General features: G+C 38.6%; 1 protein-coding gene across 1 annotated transcript in view; it reads right to left on the bottom strand.

The window, feature by feature from the left end:
- LOC126195617 (uncharacterized) overlaps positions 1 to 18,032 on the bottom strand; it is a 444,247-nt gene that overhangs the window by 60,613 nt on the left and 365,602 nt on the right. Inside the window, exons 30-31 of the mRNA XM_049934243.1 lie at positions 4,237 to 4,416; positions 394 to 524 (exon numbers count right to left, since the gene is read on the bottom strand). Coding sequence (XP_049790200.1) covers positions 394 to 524; positions 4,237 to 4,416 — 311 coding nt within the window. The remainder of the gene's footprint in view (positions 1 to 393; positions 525 to 4,236; positions 4,417 to 18,032) is intronic.

Here is an 18,032-nt window from a genome sequence, read left to right as displayed (position 1 = left end):
GAACACAGTTACACTGATTGAATATTTGTGCTGTTGAAATTTTTACCCTGTATTTGAATTAATGCCTCAGCAGTTTGCATCTTGAGCCCACTATAACATTTAGGACAAGAAAAGCTTTTTCTATACAAAATATACAAACACCTTCACAGAAATTGGATGATTACCTTGAAAAATAGTGCAGGGTAGGAACATTCAAAAGATACTTTTGAATAATTTACTATTCTACAGGATATCAAAACTGAAAAACATATACCATATGTTCATGTCTTATATGAAAATTTGTAAACAACTAGAAATTTTAATTTCATAAAAATCTACAACATTAAATAATACTGTATGAATCTGTACATCAGTTGTTACAGTGTAAGCCATATGACACAAATTAAATTTTACCTGTACCATCTGCATGTGCTTCTTTTCTGTGCGTCTTCTCACAAATATGGCAGTTGCTATGGCGGTGACAACAGCTGCTGAGGTTACAACCACTGTCCCACTAACAGCATACACAACTGCATATTGTTCCTCTGAAAGACAGCGGTTGACATATTTTAGCACACTGCCATACATGCACTGAAATAACAAGTAAATGAACAAAAATGAACTTAAGACAAGACTTGAGCATTTAGGGTCATATATATATATATTAAAGAAAAAATGAAAATATGATTTTTACATATCAGTAGTATTCAAACCACGGAAGTTGATAATGCGTGTTTCATCAGCCATAGTAAAACTGGTCGAAAAAGTGTCCTGGTACTTTGTGACATCATGATGTAAATATCAAGTAGATAATTAGGGACTAGAACAGAAGCAATGAGTGTGAGAACTTGAATTCATGATGTGTTTGGTGGGGAGAGGACCTTCAGCAAAGGCAGTAAAATCTCCAAAACAGCCTGACTAGCCATTGGGTAGGTTAAAGTGTCATGTGTACTCAAAAAACCCCACACACCGAAGGAACTGAAATTTAATATAAAATACAACTAAGTAGGGCTGTTATGTATGTCTCACATTTTGGGTGCTGTATCTCCTATGAAGAGCAATTCTCATCTTCACTAACTAGGATAAGTTATTTCCTGTCAGACTAATTTTCTGAACCAGTTTCATTTTTCCACCTTCATAAATATTGTAAATAAAATTTTTATTAAAATACAGACACCTCACAGTGAAGATCAATGATTCAAATAGAATGTGGATGAAGAGCCACTATTATTATGCAGATGGGAACAAAATACCACTCAAGAAAAGTAAATGTGAAGTTTTTCAGAGTGATATCAATGGATAAAATTAGACATGTAAAATATTAGTGGGACAGTAAGAGAAATTTTGTACATTGTGAAATGATGAAGTGTCAGTTATCACATCATTTTGAGAAAGGGAAATGTTATCAAGCCCTTAATTTCCTTCATTACTATCAAAAAATCGGACTTTTATTACATAGTATCACATACAGCAGGCCTAAATAAGATTCTACATCAGCAATCAGCTAGAATTTGTGAGAGTTACCAAAAAGGCTAAGCTTCTGTGACCACAGGAATAAAAATTATCTGACATGAGCTACTAGATAGCTCCTTCTGTCTAAAACATAAGAAGAGATCATTCCATAAAGAACTATTAACAGTATTACTGCATTTAAACATAAAACCTACAAAATATTCAACAAACTTACTAGCATCAAAGTTTTACCTTTGTGAACATCATACCTGAAAAGGGAGTTACCAGATGTGGGACAACAACATTAAAGACACTGCTTTTCTATACCATACAAAATAAAAAATAAAAAATACATCTACAATTCTTGTTGTGATATTGAAGGTAGTGGATGATCCTGCAGGAAGCAGCACCCTGCCCCATGTACTGAAAATCCTCAAAGATGTGTAGATGAAGGTGCCACTATTAACCTCTGAAAGCCTTTGATGGTATGGAATAACACTTTCACTAGGAACTCGAATGTCAGGAAATAAGTTCTTCACAGATTTCGAAATTTAAGGATTTTGCACACTGCTTCCAAAAATAGGTACGGTACTTCAACATTCTGGAGGAACTTAAATCTGCTAGTAAGAGACAGCATCCTGATTTTGTTCTTAATGAGCAAAGTAACTTCAAAACTTTTACTTCAGAATCTCTGAAGAACTTATTTCCTTGCATTTCAGTTCCTAGTAACAAGCTGCCCTTCACTACCTCCCCACTATAAATTATATTGTCTGTTATTTATGTTACTCTTGTAAGTTACTCCTATAAGTTACTGTTTTTCATTACTTCATGTCTGTTCCTGTTTCATTTTTATTTTTATTAATTATTACTTTAATCAAAATATGGACTGGAATATGAGGGAATAGGACAACATGCATTTTCTCAAAGTTTATTCCATCTTCTTCCTTTATGAGACTAAGTTTACAGCCATCACAATATATTTATTTTCAGAATGATCTAAAAATTCTTATTTTTTGAACATGTTTTTAAATTCTGGCTAGTTTTAAACTGTCAGAAGGCAAATATCTTTTTCATATGGTTGCTTTCTCATATACAACTGCAAATATTTTTAAGAACTTTACTTTTAAACAAACTTAGTTTCAGTTACTTTGTATAATTATTTGTATGTTGTGCATGCACCAATGACCTCTGGGGTAGAATTACATCATTTATATAACTGGCATGAAGTGGCAATTTTGACTCATGTTATTTTTACATGTTATGACTTACTGCTGCACAGCAGAATGAGGTATATTGGCTTTTTATTATACTTCTGTCATCCGTTTTTTTATTTCTTAATGTAGTAGCTAGTAATGAACTTTCTTTTACTTCTATAGTAAGATTGCTACTGTATAGCAAACTGGTAATTCTATTCAAAAAACTTTGCAATCAAAACAATAAAATAAAATAATGCACATCATTATGGCTTTCTAGATTGACATTTTATGCTAAATTCTGTTACAGAAAGTAAATTTGCAGTGAAGTATAAAATATTTTACATCTTAATTTATCAGTCTTATCTTAACTATATAAACTATTTACATCTTTTCATTCAACATATCATCTCTCATCTTGTTAGGAGATTATTAACTTTTATGCCTTTTCTACAGAATAACATTTAAAATACATAAAAATGAGGTAAGCAGAAAAATGTGGGAATCTTTAAATCAGTGTGCTATTTATCTTTACAGAACAATTTTATTTTCAGTTGTATTAAAGGCACATTCAAAACATGAAGTTAATGCTATCACTGACACTACTTTCAATATGCAGCAGTTCTTTGATTCACAGAATTCAGTATCCCACAGAATAGTTTTACGATTAAAATAAATTGTTTATAAATGAACATGTCCTCTAATTCTTTCATGCTGGCAAAGAAGGAGAGAATGTTCTCAGTTTTCGAGCCACATCAATAGTGCAAAAATTATTGAGGTTTCAGCACATATTTAATTATGTATATAGATAATAGTAATAATCACCCGTGACCCAACAGCCTGGTGCAAGTCTTTCTACTGGATACCACTTCAGCAACTTGTGTGTCTGTAACATACCCCAAATATAACCTACCTCAGTTACCCAACTGCGGCAAGGATACCTACTGTTTAATATGGAATCTGAACCACACATTGTTTCTGTTGATTCCTATCATTGGGAGGTGAAGGCTAGGTTAAAATAAAGACTGAAAAATCCGTGGTCTGACCAAGATACAATCCTATGACCTCTCAGTTTGCAGGCATGTGGTTTATTGCTCAACCATCAGGATAACGTATTTATAGATAGTTCATCTATAGGTTTTGATGAGTGAGTTTGCAAGTATAACAATATTTGAACTATATGACCATATCTTTTGATTGCATTGACTTAGAAGTTTAAGTTATGTACACTGCCAATTCTTGAGACAAAGGGGTCTCAACAGTCAGACCGGCAGACAGACAGACAACAAAATGATCCTACAATAGTCCCATTTTTACTGACTGAGGTACACCTAAAAATTGTTGTGGCTTGAAAATTACATAAATTTATATTGCATGGAACAGACCATCTCAGGAGCAGACTTATTATAAATCTAAGTACAAATAGTATCAAATCAGCCTATTATAAAAATAATAAGTAAAGAGATAATAAAAAAAGTTCATATAAAATGTAAATAATATAGTTAAGTTACTATGAAAGGTAACAACTGCAAGAAGAAAGTGGTAAAGGGGAAATGTAGATGAACAACTACAAGAAAATTAATATTTATCAGTGATGAAAAAAGTTACGCACCAGGTGGTTCCATTGTCTGCTGGATGATTGTGATGTTCTGAGGTGGTATACTTAAGGGAGCACCATTGGTTCCATTAATTTTTAGTCCACCAGTTCTCAGCATTTCAACCAGTGTTGGCAAAACTACACTCACTTTCTGTACATCTGTGTCAACTAGCCTCAGTGTTGCCACAATACTACCTGTAAATTAATTTCACTTGATGAATAAACCTAGTAAAAGGTATATTAATTTGTGATATAAGCAAGATGTTATCACTATAAAATGAATGAGCGGGCAGTATCCATAGCTTTAAACTAAATAACATTTTTGTTTCAATTTGACTAATCGATTATGTATGTTTCACACTACTAGCCTATTGATTGGGTAATGTGTTTCTCTGATTCTTTCTAAATCTTATAGTTGCTGATGATTGTTCTACAATTCACAGATGTTGACATACTAGCCAATCCAAGCACAGCTTCACAAATTTTCACTACCTGTAAAGTGTAATGTTGAGCTGAATAATGAATTAGCTGGAGAGGAATCAATTGTGGCAAAGCTCCTGAAACTGCAAAAGAAGATACTATGAACATACTAGATGAACTCTGAGGATATATGGAGAGATGAGTGGCAGTCGGCACTAATCCACCCACTCCATAAAAAGTGAGACAAAAAGGATTTAATAATTACAGGCATATTTTATTACTATCTGTTCCATACGATATCCTCTCCAAAGCAGTCCAGAACAGAGCTGAAGATCATCTTAATGAACATACTGGTGAATACCAGACCAGATTCAAAAAAGGATGTTCTTACGCAGAACAGATTTTCAGCCTGGAAAGCATAGTCAGGAATGAGATGACTGGTAGGTATGACTATGTGGTTGTATTGATTGATTTAAAAAAAGCATATGACTCAGTTGACCGTGAGTCATCATCAGTGTTCTGGAAGAATCTTGAGTGGATAACACTTCAACAATTCTGATTAAGCAGACTCTAACTAACACTGTATCAAAGTGAAATTCATAGGAAGATCTTGGAGCCCTTTGAAATCAAAACTGGATCAAACAATGCAATGGAATCTCTCCACTCTTGTTTATCTGTGTTTTGGAAAAAAGTCATTAGAGAATGGAGAAACGCACTGAATGAAGAAGAATGGATAAGACTAGGGACCAAACTGAAAGGGGTGTACAATGATTACTTGAGCTTTGTGGAAGACCTAGCCATTTTTGCCAAGAGTGTTAACTCAGCAAACATGAAGACTGAGCAATTGACAGAGATAGCTGAGGAAGCAGGATTATTGGCCCCTTTGAAAAAAAAACATAATATGTGGCAAACATCAGTGACGGGCCAGAAGGGATGGTTTTAAACCAAGGATAGATTAATCTTGTGAAGAAATTTAGATACCTAGTTGAGGTAACCCAACAGAACTGCTCAGAAGAGGAAATGATCAGTCTTAGGATCTGTAAACTGGACTGAGCTTATAACCTGGTGAAAACTTCTACAATAAGAAACTGCCGAGTACTAGAGACAAGTTAAGACACTATGATATGGTTCTCAAACCAAAAGGATTATATGCTTTGCAGATTCTGACTATGAATACACGGGGACTAGTCAATATACTAGTCAAAAGTTAATGCTGATGAATTTAGTTCCACAGAAAAAAAAAGCTGTAACACTGATACTGAAATGCTATTACTCAGTGGATGAATTCATGCAGAACAAAATGGTAATTTGAGCTAGATACAAACTGTTACATATCCCACTATAAATATATAAATACATTTTAGTGTTATATTATTATTTATTAGTATAAAAACCATTGTCATTGTATTGTAAATCTTTGACAAGTCTCCTGTAAGCAAAATAAATTAATTGCAAGTGTATGTCATGAGATGAATAAACTACAATTCACTGTTATGTTTTGCCCACAAAAGCATAAAACTATGTCACCCAGTGTCTTTAAGTATATGTCATATATACTTATATTTTTTATAATAAATAAATAAATAAAGTACTCCTTTTAAGATAATGAAATCTACTATATGTTGTTGTTCTAAGGCTACATAACTTGCACAGAATGCTGTGAAATAAAACAGAATATTCAGTAATATTTCCAGTTTTCTCTTAGGTTCCTGCCTAACAGTCACACCAGAAATCAGGATATTCTGAAAATACTCTACAAAGTTTTTGAAATGATCAGAAGGCTATGATAAGATTTGTCTGTCACAACAGTGAATTTCCTCCAATCGCATACATTGACTTTGCTAACTCACAACCAAACTGTAACATTGGAATATGAAACAATATCCCTAGAAATTCTGTCATATGCTGTGAAGCAACCAACACAAGAAACAAATATAAAATCCAGCAATCAACCTTATAATAACAAGGTCAATAATTGTCAATCTCATGCTCACCACATCAAAAACAAGAGTATGAATTCATATATTCCACTAAAAACAAGTCATTACATTCAGCAATTATAACTGGCTACCATAGACTGTTACCTAATGAGCTACAACATGGAAACAAACTGCCAACAGCAGCACACTGTGGAAGAGTCACTGACACCGTAAGTGCCCTTTAGCCATACCCTACTGCATTCAATTTGTGGTCTAGATACATTTCTCATTGTGTGCTTCTTATTTCCTTTGAAATAAAATAAACTTGTTGTGGTAATGGAAAGAGATTCATTATAAGCACATGTGTTTGATATAGAATGAGGAACTGTATAAAAAGATTGAACCAGTAACATCATTGATAAAAAAGAAAAGATTGTTTTTCTATGCACACATTGTCAGAATGTCTGATGACAATTTAACAATGAAAATCTGGAATTTCATAAGACCAAAAAGACTGGTATTGTTCTAAAAAAAGTGATAGAGATCTTAAAGAAATCGTTATCTTGGAGGACAAAAGCAGGGACAGGAATGCATTTAGAAAGAAACTGAAAAACTACCAGGGTTTTAAGCTGAAAGAAGAACTGAAAAGATGAAGGGAGAAGGCAAGAAGTGATGGGTTCAAGAGATACTGGCAGGATACCAAAAGTGGCAGATGAATAAAAGCTAAAAATGGAAAATGTAATCCAAATACAACTGAATACATGAAACAATGAGTATGAGGAGTTCGGTCTCAAAGCAAGTAAATCAAATACCGTGGTCATAAAGGTAGGCAGATAAGAAGAACAGTCAGAATTACAGCTCACTGAAAGATCCTTTGAGGATGTGCAACATTTCCCATATTTGGGAATTGTGATAGACTGTGAAAACTTAACTGGTACTGAAGTTCTAAATGGTACATATAAAGCTGCCAGTTTCACAATCACGTAAAGTAACTCATGTGAGACAGTCAGATAACACACAAAACCAAAGCTAATCATCTACAGTACATACCACATTCCCATTTTGACCTATTCACTGCAGACCTATGCTTTCACCGAGAGAATAACCACATCAAGATGCTGAAATGAAACAGTTATTATTGATGTTCCAACTTGAGCTTACTGCAATTTCATTAAAGAGAATTACACCAGAAGAGTTTTTCTTTCATTTATAAAGCATCTTTCATGTTTATTGGTGTTTCTTTATGCATACTCCAAACCACTGCTTCTTCCCTCCTTGTTAGCAGTGGTTGATGTTACTGTGCAGAGTGAGAATGACACATAACCTTTACTAAATTTACAAAAGTGAAATGTAAATAATGCAGCACAAAAAATATTGCAGAATGGCAAAAACTCCCAAGTGCATATGTGAATCAGTGTCTTCTGACATCAGCCACAGCTAGAAAGGAGGTGAGAAGCAGTGGTTTGGAGAATATGTAAAGAAACACCAGTAGTCATGGAAGATTATTTATAAATAAAAGCAAAACACATCTAGTGTAATTCTCTCTGATTAAAGTGCAGTAAGCTTAAGATGGAAGACCAATAATAACTGATTTTAACAGCAGCAGTGAAAGGTGGCCAAGCAAACAAACATATGCTGAAATGAAGTTTATTAAATCTATGCTGAAGCAAAGAAAACAGAGTAAGATAAGGAATGAAAGGAACAGAACAGGTGCAGGCGCAAAACTCAGCTTACTGGAAAAACTCATCAATCTAGATTAAGATGGTATGGTCATCTGAAATGGATAGAGGAAATCATAATAGTGCAGCATATTGTCCACATATGGGCATATTAGTGTGAAGCCTATTTAGTGTATTGGAGCAGTGCTGACAGCAAGTGAGTGCAAGATGTTGTCAGTGTAATAATTCAACAATGTCACTGTAATTTTGTGGGGCAGATTAGCTTGCTGAAATAGGTAACTCAGTGGTACTGCACAGACAAATACAGCAAGGGGCAAGGGAGATTACCACAGTGACAGTGGCAGTGGTGCTTTTGGATACATGACTGGTAGTGGAGCATAAGCACAACAAGCAAGCTGCTGTCAGCTGTAAATATTGGACATTTTTGTAATAATATTATTCTTAGTCTCGCAGTCCCACAAGGATGATGGAGCTGTGATGGACAAGGACACCACATGGACCTTCTAGTAGAAGTTACCAGTCTGAGACCACAGCAGTGCAACAGCTGTCTGCTCTGAGTCCCTCCTTGGAACTAGTGGCATGGCTGACTCCTGACTAGGGGGCAGTGAGTTGCACCCTGTGCACACCAGCCATCATCCACCATTGCCGAACAGGTGTCCCAACATGGTGGATATCCACCACCATGATGCAGCTGTGGATGTCCTGGCATCGCAGCAGATAAACCATTGTTGAGTACATGCCGCTGGCCTGGAGAACATGCTGCTGACTTATGTAATAGGCCTGGCAACGCTCAGTACAGTATCAGTGTCAGCACTGAGGAGCGTACAGACAACCAGCCCAGCAGAATTCAGTGGCCAGCCAGCCAATGACCCAGTGTATCAAGCAGTGCATACATGTCAATAAAGAACTTGTTACATTTGCAGCTGCTTTTCCCTGCAGCCTCCTGGGCTTCCATGTCTCCTCCACCACTTGTTGGCCCAATCCTGCCTCATTGCCACACCAACCTGCATTGGAGGTGGTACAATAGCCAAGAAGTCTCTTGAAATGGCTATAACTGGGAAAAGACATGATGGATGGCCAAGAAGAAGATGGACTGACATACTTAAGAAGGATGTCACTGAAAGTGGTCTCCTTTGGGTTAGGATTCGTGAGGAAAAGCCATACGAGAACTGAAAAAGTGGAAGAAATTTGTCACCAGCATCTATGAAACTGGCGTTGTGACATGATGTGATGATAATGTATTATTATTATTATTATTATTACTGTATCTGTATTGGTATCCCACTACAGCTACTGCCAGGTCTGGGTGCTGATAAGTCCTCTCCATTTGGGTCGGTCCTCCCACCACTTTTCTTCCACCACTTGCTGCCAGGTCACACCCCTCCTTTCCACAGATATTCTCACTCCCATTTTCCACCGTGTTCTTTGGTGCCCCCTAGGTCTTTTTCCATCTACCTTTAGTTCTTCCATAATTTTGGGAAGTCTCTGCCCATGCATCTTCTTAACAGGCCCGTACCATCTTAATCTCTTTTTTTTCCCTTTTTTTAAAGTTCTTCTCTCACACTTTCTTGTTTAAGATCCTTTCTAATATCTAAATTCCTTACTCTGTCCATTCTTGTTTTTCCCTTAACTGCTCTGAGAAATTTCATTTCCCCTATTTGCAGCCTGCTCCAGTCCCTTTCTGTTATTATCCATGTTTCTCCTCCAAAGGTGACAGTATGGAAGTAATAACACTTATACATAAGGAGTTTTGCTTTTTCTGAAACTTCGTTATTCCAAATCAGGTGTTTCATTGTTTGGCAGAAATTGCCTACCTTCTCTAACCTCCTACTAATTTCATTGATTATTCTTCCATCGCTTGATATTTCACTCCCTAAATAAGTGAAACTGTCTACCACTTTGAGGGGTTCTCCATTCTAAGTAATATTTCTGTTGATCCTTTTGTCTCTTCCAAATACCATTACTTCACTCTCATCTTTATTTATTTTTAATTCATACCTTTTCATTATTTCCCACCACACATCAAGTTCTAAAGGTGGCAGGGGTAAAATACAGGGAGCGAAAGGCTATTTATAATTTGTACAGAAACCAGATGGCAGTTATAAGAGTCGAGGGGCATGAAAGGGAAGCAGTGGTTGGGAAGGGAGTGAGACAGGGTTGTAGCCTCTCCCCAATGTTATTCAATCTGTATATTGAGCAAGCAGTAAAGGAAACAAAAGAAAAATTCGAAGTAGGTATTAAAATCCATGGAGAAGAAATAAAAACTTTGAGGTTCGCCGATGACATTGTAATTCTGTCAGAGACAGCAAAGGACTTGGAAGAGCAGTTGAACGGAATGGACAGTGTCATGAAAGGAGGGTATAAGATGAATATCAACAAAAGCAAAACGAGGATAATGGAATGTAGTCAAATTAAGTCGGGTGATGCTGAGGGAATTAGATTAGGAAATGAGACACTTAAAGTAGTAAAGGAGTTTTGGTATTTGGGGAGCAAAATAACTGATGATGGTCAAAGTAGAGAGGATATAAAATGTAGACTGACAATGGCAAGGAAAGCATTTCTGAAGAAGAGACATTTGTTAACATCAAGTATTGGTTTAAGTGTCAGGAAGTCGTTTCTGGAAGTATTTGTATGGAGTGTAGCCATGTATGGAAGTGAAACATGGACAATAAATAATTTGGACAGGAAGAGAATAGAAGCTTTTGAAATGTGGTGCTACAGAAGAATGCTGAAGATTAGATGGGTAGATCACATAACTAAGGAGGAGGTATTGAATAGAATTGGGGAGAAGAGGAGTTTGTGGCACAACTTGACGAGAAGAATAGACCGATTGGTAGGATATGTTCTGAGGCATCAAAGGATCACAAATTTAGCATTGGAGGGCAGCGTGGAGGGTAAAAATCATAGAGGGAGACCAAGAGATGAATACACTAAGCAGATTCAGAAGGATGTAGGTTGCAGTAGATACTGGGAGATGAAGAAACTTGCACAGGATAGGGTAGCATGGAGAGCTGCATCAAACAAGTCTCAGGACTGAAGACCACAACAACAACAACATCAAGTTGTAACTGTACATCTATCCCTTTATCACACTGTATTACTATATCATCTGCAAAAAATCATCTTTTTGTCTTTTTCTTTTACTATATCTCTAACTGCCCTATTCATTCCCTCCATCACAACATTATAAAGTGCAGGAGATAGAATACTTCCTTGTTTAAGTCCTTGTTTTATTTCAAAGTATTCAGAGTTCCACAATGGTGTTCTAATTCTACAGTTGTGTCCTCTGTACATCGTCTTTATTACATTAATGTATCCATCTTCTATACCTATCTTCTTCATTTCTTCCCAGAGTCTTTACCTGTTAACTGAGTCATATGCCTTTACTATGTCTATAAAAACCATTATCACCCTTTTGTTATACTCCCAGCTTTTTTCCATAAGTTGACGGATGGAAAATATCAGGTCGGTTGTGCTTCTTCCTTTCCTAAACACATGCTGTTCTTCACACAACTCCTTTTCTATCTTTTCACGTATTCAGTTTAGTAAAACTCTTTCAAAAATCTTGGATGTATGACTAATAAGGTTTATTCCTCTGTAGTTTTTACAAAGTTTTTTATTGCCTTTTTTGAAGATGGGAACAATGTCTCCTCTTCTCCAGTCACCAGGTACTGTACTATTTCTCTACACACTTGACGGTATTCTATACAGCCACTGCATTCCCACCGGACCTGCTGCTCTTATCATGTCTACTGATACTTCATCAGGTCCTGGGGCTTTCCCCCCTTTCATCTTCTTCACAGCTATTTCCATTTCTGCCTGTGTAATTTGTCCTAATTCTTCTTCCCAACTTCTCTCAGTTTCTCCATTATTTGTTGTTTCCTTGTGTACGTGCTCCTCAGCATTTAACAGTTTCTTAAAATGTTATCTCCAGAGATCTTTTATATTTCCTGGATCTTCAATCACAGTACCATCTTCTGTTTCCATCTTTACTGGTACTTCAGAAGCCTTCCTTTTATTTTTCATCATTTTATAGAACATTTTCTTATTGCTCTTCACATCTTCTTCAATTTTTATTGTAAACTCTTCCCATGCTCTTTTCTTTGCTGTTTCCACTATTTCTTTGCACTTCTTATTTTCCTCTATATATCTTTTATGGTCCTCATCATTTTTAGTTTTGCACCAGTTTCTCCATGCTCAATTTTTTCTTCTAACTACTCGGATTATGGTATCATCCCACCAACTTGACTGTCTTATTTTTTCCTTTCCAGACGTTCTACCACATACTTTTTGTGCTGATTCAGCTAAAGTGTCTTTGAATAAACTCCAGTCTTTTTGTACATTACAGAAAACTTCTTTTGGAAATTTTTGTGTGATTAATTCTTTATACTTCTCAGCACTTTCACTCCCCTTCAGTTTCCAATCCCATATACTCATCACTTTCTTCTTTTTTCTATTTTTCAGACAGTGATTCATTTTCCATTGTCCCACCAGTAATCTATGGTCTCCATCTGCACTCACACTTGGAATTACCTTCAAATTTGTTACTTTCTCTCCCCATTCCATATCTACTAGAATATAATCAATTACACTCTTGGTTCTTCCATCCCAACTGTATCTGGTGATAACATGACTTCCTCTCTTCAAAACCAGCTGTTTGCTATTTTCATTCCATTCCTCTGGCACGAGTCCAGGAGTCTTTCTCCTTCTTCATTTCTGTCTCCATATCCAAAACATCCCAATACTTGCTCAAATTACTTTCTGTCTTTGCCTATCTATGCATTAAAATTTCCCATCACTCTTAGCACTCTCTATATGGTTCTCTAACTCATTTTCAATGTCCATCTTCTCTTCTTTGCTACATCCCACTTGAGGTGCACAAATCTGGATAACGTTTAGTATTTCTTTTTGGAATGTCAGGTTTAAGATTATGATCCTGTCTCATATATATCTCACACATTCAATACAATTGTGTACATTCTTATTCACCATCACTGTCACACCATTTCTTCCAAATCTGTTATTCCCACTACAGTACAGTTTTCCTCCTCCTCTCAAATTCTTCTTACCTTTTCCCTTCTATTTCGTTTCACTTAATCCCAAAATATCTAACTTTCTCTCTGTTAGTAGATCTGTTATTTCTTCCTTTTTTTCCGTTGAGGGTTAATATATTAAGGGTGCCAATATTTAGTTTATTTTTTAGTGCATTTGATTTCATCTTCTTGTACTGATAAATATCATCAAGTCTCCCACCATTCACTACCGTACTTGAAGAAGCTGTGGGGTCAAATTCTGAGTTGGTCGTTCCGAGGCTCGTCTGTATTTTGAAAGCAACGTATGAAGACTTTCCTACTGCCTTGTTAGGCCTAATGCAAGAAAGGATTTTCTGTTGGGGTTGTCTCCTTTTGCCTTTGGAGTTTCTCCTCCACCACCAGGCAGTGGTTCCCTTCTCATTTAATCCCCAGAAAGGAGGATAAAACAGTGAAACATCCAGTTAGAATATCAACAGTATTCAAAAAGAATAGGTTGCTACTCACTGTAAAGATGATAAGCTGACCTGCAGACAGGCTCAATGAAGATAGTGTTACACATTTCAGCTTTTGGACAAGGCCTTCTTCAGAAAGGAACACACACACCCACGCACACACACACACACACACACACACACACACACACACACACACACACACACATATTCACACAAGCAAGCACACCTTCAGGCAACAGCCTTGCCGCAGTGCATCGGTTCCCGTGAGATCACCGAAGTTAAGAGCTGTTGGGCGTGGTCGGCACTGGGATGGGTGACCATCCAGGCCGCCATGTGTTGTTGCCATTTTTCGGGGTGCACTCAGCCTCGTGATGCCAATTGAGGAGCTACTCGGCTTCGGTCAAGAATACCATCTTATGACCGGGAGAGCGGTGTGCTGACAGCGGTGTGCTGACCCCACGCCCCTCCTATCCGCATCCTCCACCGAAGATGACACAGCGGTCGGATGGTCCCGGTAGGCCACTCGTGGCCTGAAGACAGAGTGCTCAAGCACACCTTCACACACATGACCATTATTTTTGGCTGCTCAAACCGTATTGCATCAAATGAAAGCAGCAATTCGGAGTGGGGCAGGAAAGGGGGTGGGGCGGAATAGTAGGGTATAGGTGTGGAGGTGGAAATCTGCACTGCCCGGCAGAGCATGCAGCACAGACTAGATGGTGGCAGGAAAGGCTGCCAGGTGCACTGTCAGGAGGCTGTGAGGGAGGGACGGAGTGAGAGGGGAGGGTGAGTAAAATGGGAGCAGAAAAGGAGAGGAGCAGAGAAGGAGAAAAGACTGGCGGGTGTGTTGGCAGAGAGTGGTTCACAACAAGGGTGAGCAGTGAGCAGACATGCATTGAGAAGAGGTAATAGGACAGAAGGAGGTGGAAACTGTTGGGTGGAGGATGTGGGGAGAGTATGTTACTGTAGGCTGAGGCTGAGATGATTTCAGAAGTGGAGAATGTGTTGTCAAGATAACTCCCATCTTGGAACATTTTTTTAAAGAAAAAAAAAAACCTGATGGTAAGGGGAGAACACAGATGTACCGGAATGTGAAGCAGCCATTGAAATCAAATATGTTATGTTCAGCTGTTTGTTAAGCCATAGGGTATCCACACAGCTCTTGGCCAAAGTTTGGTGGTGGCCATTCATTCTCATGGACAGCTGGCTGGTAGTCATACTGGTATAAAAAGATGTGCAATGATTTCAGCAGAGCTACAAGTATATGACTTGATTGCTTTCAAAGGTGGCTCATCCTCTGATGGGGAGGGATAATTCTGTGGTAGGACCGCAATAGGAAGTGCTGGATGGTTGGATTGGGCAGTCACTGCACCTGTTCTTCCACAGGAATATGATGCTTGTGGCAAGGAGTTGGGATTGGGAGTGGCATGGCAGTGGAATAGGATGCTGTAGCCGGCCGAAGTGGCCGTGCGGTTAAAGGCGCTGCAGTCTGGAACCGCAAGACCGCTACGGTCGCAGGTTCGAATCCTGCCTCGGGCATGGATGTTTGTGATGTCCTTAGGTTAGGTAGGTTTAACTAGTTCTAAGTTCTAGGGGACTAATGACCTCAGCAGTTGAGTCCCATAGTGCTCAGAGCCATTTGAAGGATGCTGTACAGGTTGGGTGAGTGATGGAAGACCACTTTAGGAATGGTTTGAGGGATCTTGGGTGGGCTGGTGATAGATAATGAAAGCCCTAACAAAGGATGTGGTTCAGTTGTTCCACTTGGGATTGGGAGTGACATGGTGGTGGAATACGAACGATGCTGTACAGGTTGGATGAGTGATGGAAGACCACTTTAGGAAGGGTTTGAGGGATCTTGGGTAGGTTGGTGATAGATAATCAAAGCACTAACAAAGGATGTGGGAGTGGCATGGCAGTGGAATAGGATGCTGTACAGGTTGGGTGAGTGATGGAAGACCACTTTAGGAATGGTTTGAGGGATCTTGGGTGGGCTGGTGATAGATAATGAAAGCCCTAACAAAGGATGTGGTTCAGTTGTTCCACTTGTGATTGGGAGTGACATGGTGGTGGAATACGAACGATGCTGTACAGGTTGGATGAGTGATGGAAGACCACTTTAGGAAGGGTTTGAGGGATCTTGGGTAGGTTGGTGATAGATAACCAAAGCACTAACAAAGGATGTGGTTCAGTTGTTCCACTCTGGGATGGTATGTGCTCCATTGTAGCTGATTTTTGGTGCAGTGGTGGAAGGATTGGGGGTGTGTTAGGATATGCACAGGAAATCTGTTTGTGGACTAGGTCTGCGGGACAGTGCCTGTCTGTGAATGCTGTCCTCAGTTGGCCAGGTTGTATGGTAGGGATTTTTTTGTGTGGAAGGGAGGGCAGCTACTGAAATACAGGTACTGTTGGTGTTGGTGGGTTTAATGCGGTCATAGGTGCAGATAGAGCCACCAGAGGGCAGGACAGTATCAAGGAATGCAGGGTCCAGGTGAAGTGGATGGGAGAAAAGCTGTTGAAGTTGGGAAGGTGTCATCAAAGAACCTGAACCAGACCAGGGCTTTGGGGTTTTGGGAAGTTTCCTCTAGATGGTCCATAAACAGGTTAGCACAGGAGGGTACCATGTAGGTGCCCATGGCTAAGCCATGGATTTCTTTGTATACCTTCCTTTCAAAGGAGGAGTAGTTGTGACTTAAGATAAAGTTAGTAACATGTATGAGGGATCAGGTAATGGGTTTGGAATCTGAAGGACAATGAGGGAGTTTGTGTTCAATAGTGGCAAGACCATGGGCATGAGGAATGTTGGTGTACAGGGAAGTATCACCAACAGTGATGAATAGGGATCCAGGAGGTAAAGGGGTGGGGATGGTGAAGAGTTAGTAAAGTAAGTGGTTGGTCTCTTTGACATGGGATGTGACATTTCTGACAACTGGTTGGAAGTGTTGATCTATGAGGGCTGAAATTATTTCAGTGTGGGAAGAATAACTTGCTGCAATGGGTCATACAGCATTGTTGGGTTTGTTGATTTTGAAGATCACTTAGTAGGTGCATTTTTCGAACGTCATAGGGGTGAAGAGGGCATTGGATTCAGGAAAGAGGTTCTGGGAAGAGCCTAAGATTTGTTAAACCATGGAATTCCCCCCATCCCCCTCCCCCCACTTCCACCCCCACCAACCAAAGGACTAACCATAAAAATTCTATTCTCTGGAAATGTAAATTTGTGGCAAGTTCCTATGGGACCAAACTGCCGAGGTCATCAGTCCCTAGGCTTACACTCTACTTAAACTAACTTATACTACGGACAACACACACACACACACACACACACACACACACACACACACACACAGCCGCGCAAACTGTGGCAAGGTAACATTCTCTGGACCGCTCCTCTTGTTTCATACTAACTTTCACATTAAAGGTTCTACCTGTCCATGCCCGTCACAAACCTGGTACTGCAAAAGCTAACTACTTTGTTCCCTTTGCAAGGTACTGCTACTGTGCAATCCCTACTACATCCATCACACTTCTAAAATTGAGTCCCTTGCACTCCAATACCTGAAAGAGCATTCCAGAGACCACCTCCATAAGTTACCACCCTGCTAACATCCTACTACCACCTTGGGATACTAATATCCAACCCCTATGCTACCCACATTGTTCCTCTTCGTCAACCCCTCCTAATGCCAGACCTTGCCTAGCTGAGCTTTTCAACTTGACACATCCCCCAAAACTCCCTACCAACACTCCACTAAATCAACAGCTGAAACAACCCAAGAACACTGTTGTTAATCTTGCCATAAGGCGTGTGATGGTGATGGGTACTTGATGTGCCACATCATTTTCCTTCTTTGTTCCCATTAATGTGTGATAAGCTAGAAGAAATATTGTCAAAATTGTACTTTGTCTCTCCTCATCCTGATGTAGATGCAGGGGGAAAGTCATGGGATGCATATGCCCCTGATGATGCCCCCAAAATTGTTTATAGAAATGTAATCTTCCAAATTTCTAAGATAACTTTCAGAGAATAAAGTAACATGAAAACTACAAGTCTTGAAAAATGGCAATGAACTTTGTAAAAATCACCAGGACACTATTCAATTGTCTGTGTGAGATTGCTTGATGTGGATGGGCTGCCAATCTGACTAGTATAATTCCATCCCAGTAAAAGTACTTGTTCTCAGTATGATTGTACCTACTGGTAACAACAAATCTGACACAATTCAAAAGTACACATAGAAGTTGAGTAAGAGAAAAAGACCCTCTGCTATGAAAAAAATAACAGGAAGACTGACTTCATGACAA

This window comes from Schistocerca nitens, chromosome 7, assembly GCF_023898315.1.
Source record: "Schistocerca nitens isolate TAMUIC-IGC-003100 chromosome 7, iqSchNite1.1, whole genome shotgun sequence".
Taxonomy (NCBI): domain Eukaryota; kingdom Metazoa; phylum Arthropoda; class Insecta; order Orthoptera; family Acrididae; genus Schistocerca; species Schistocerca nitens.
Note: the sequence above shows the minus strand (reverse complement) of the source record. Positions and strands in the feature narration are given on the sequence as shown.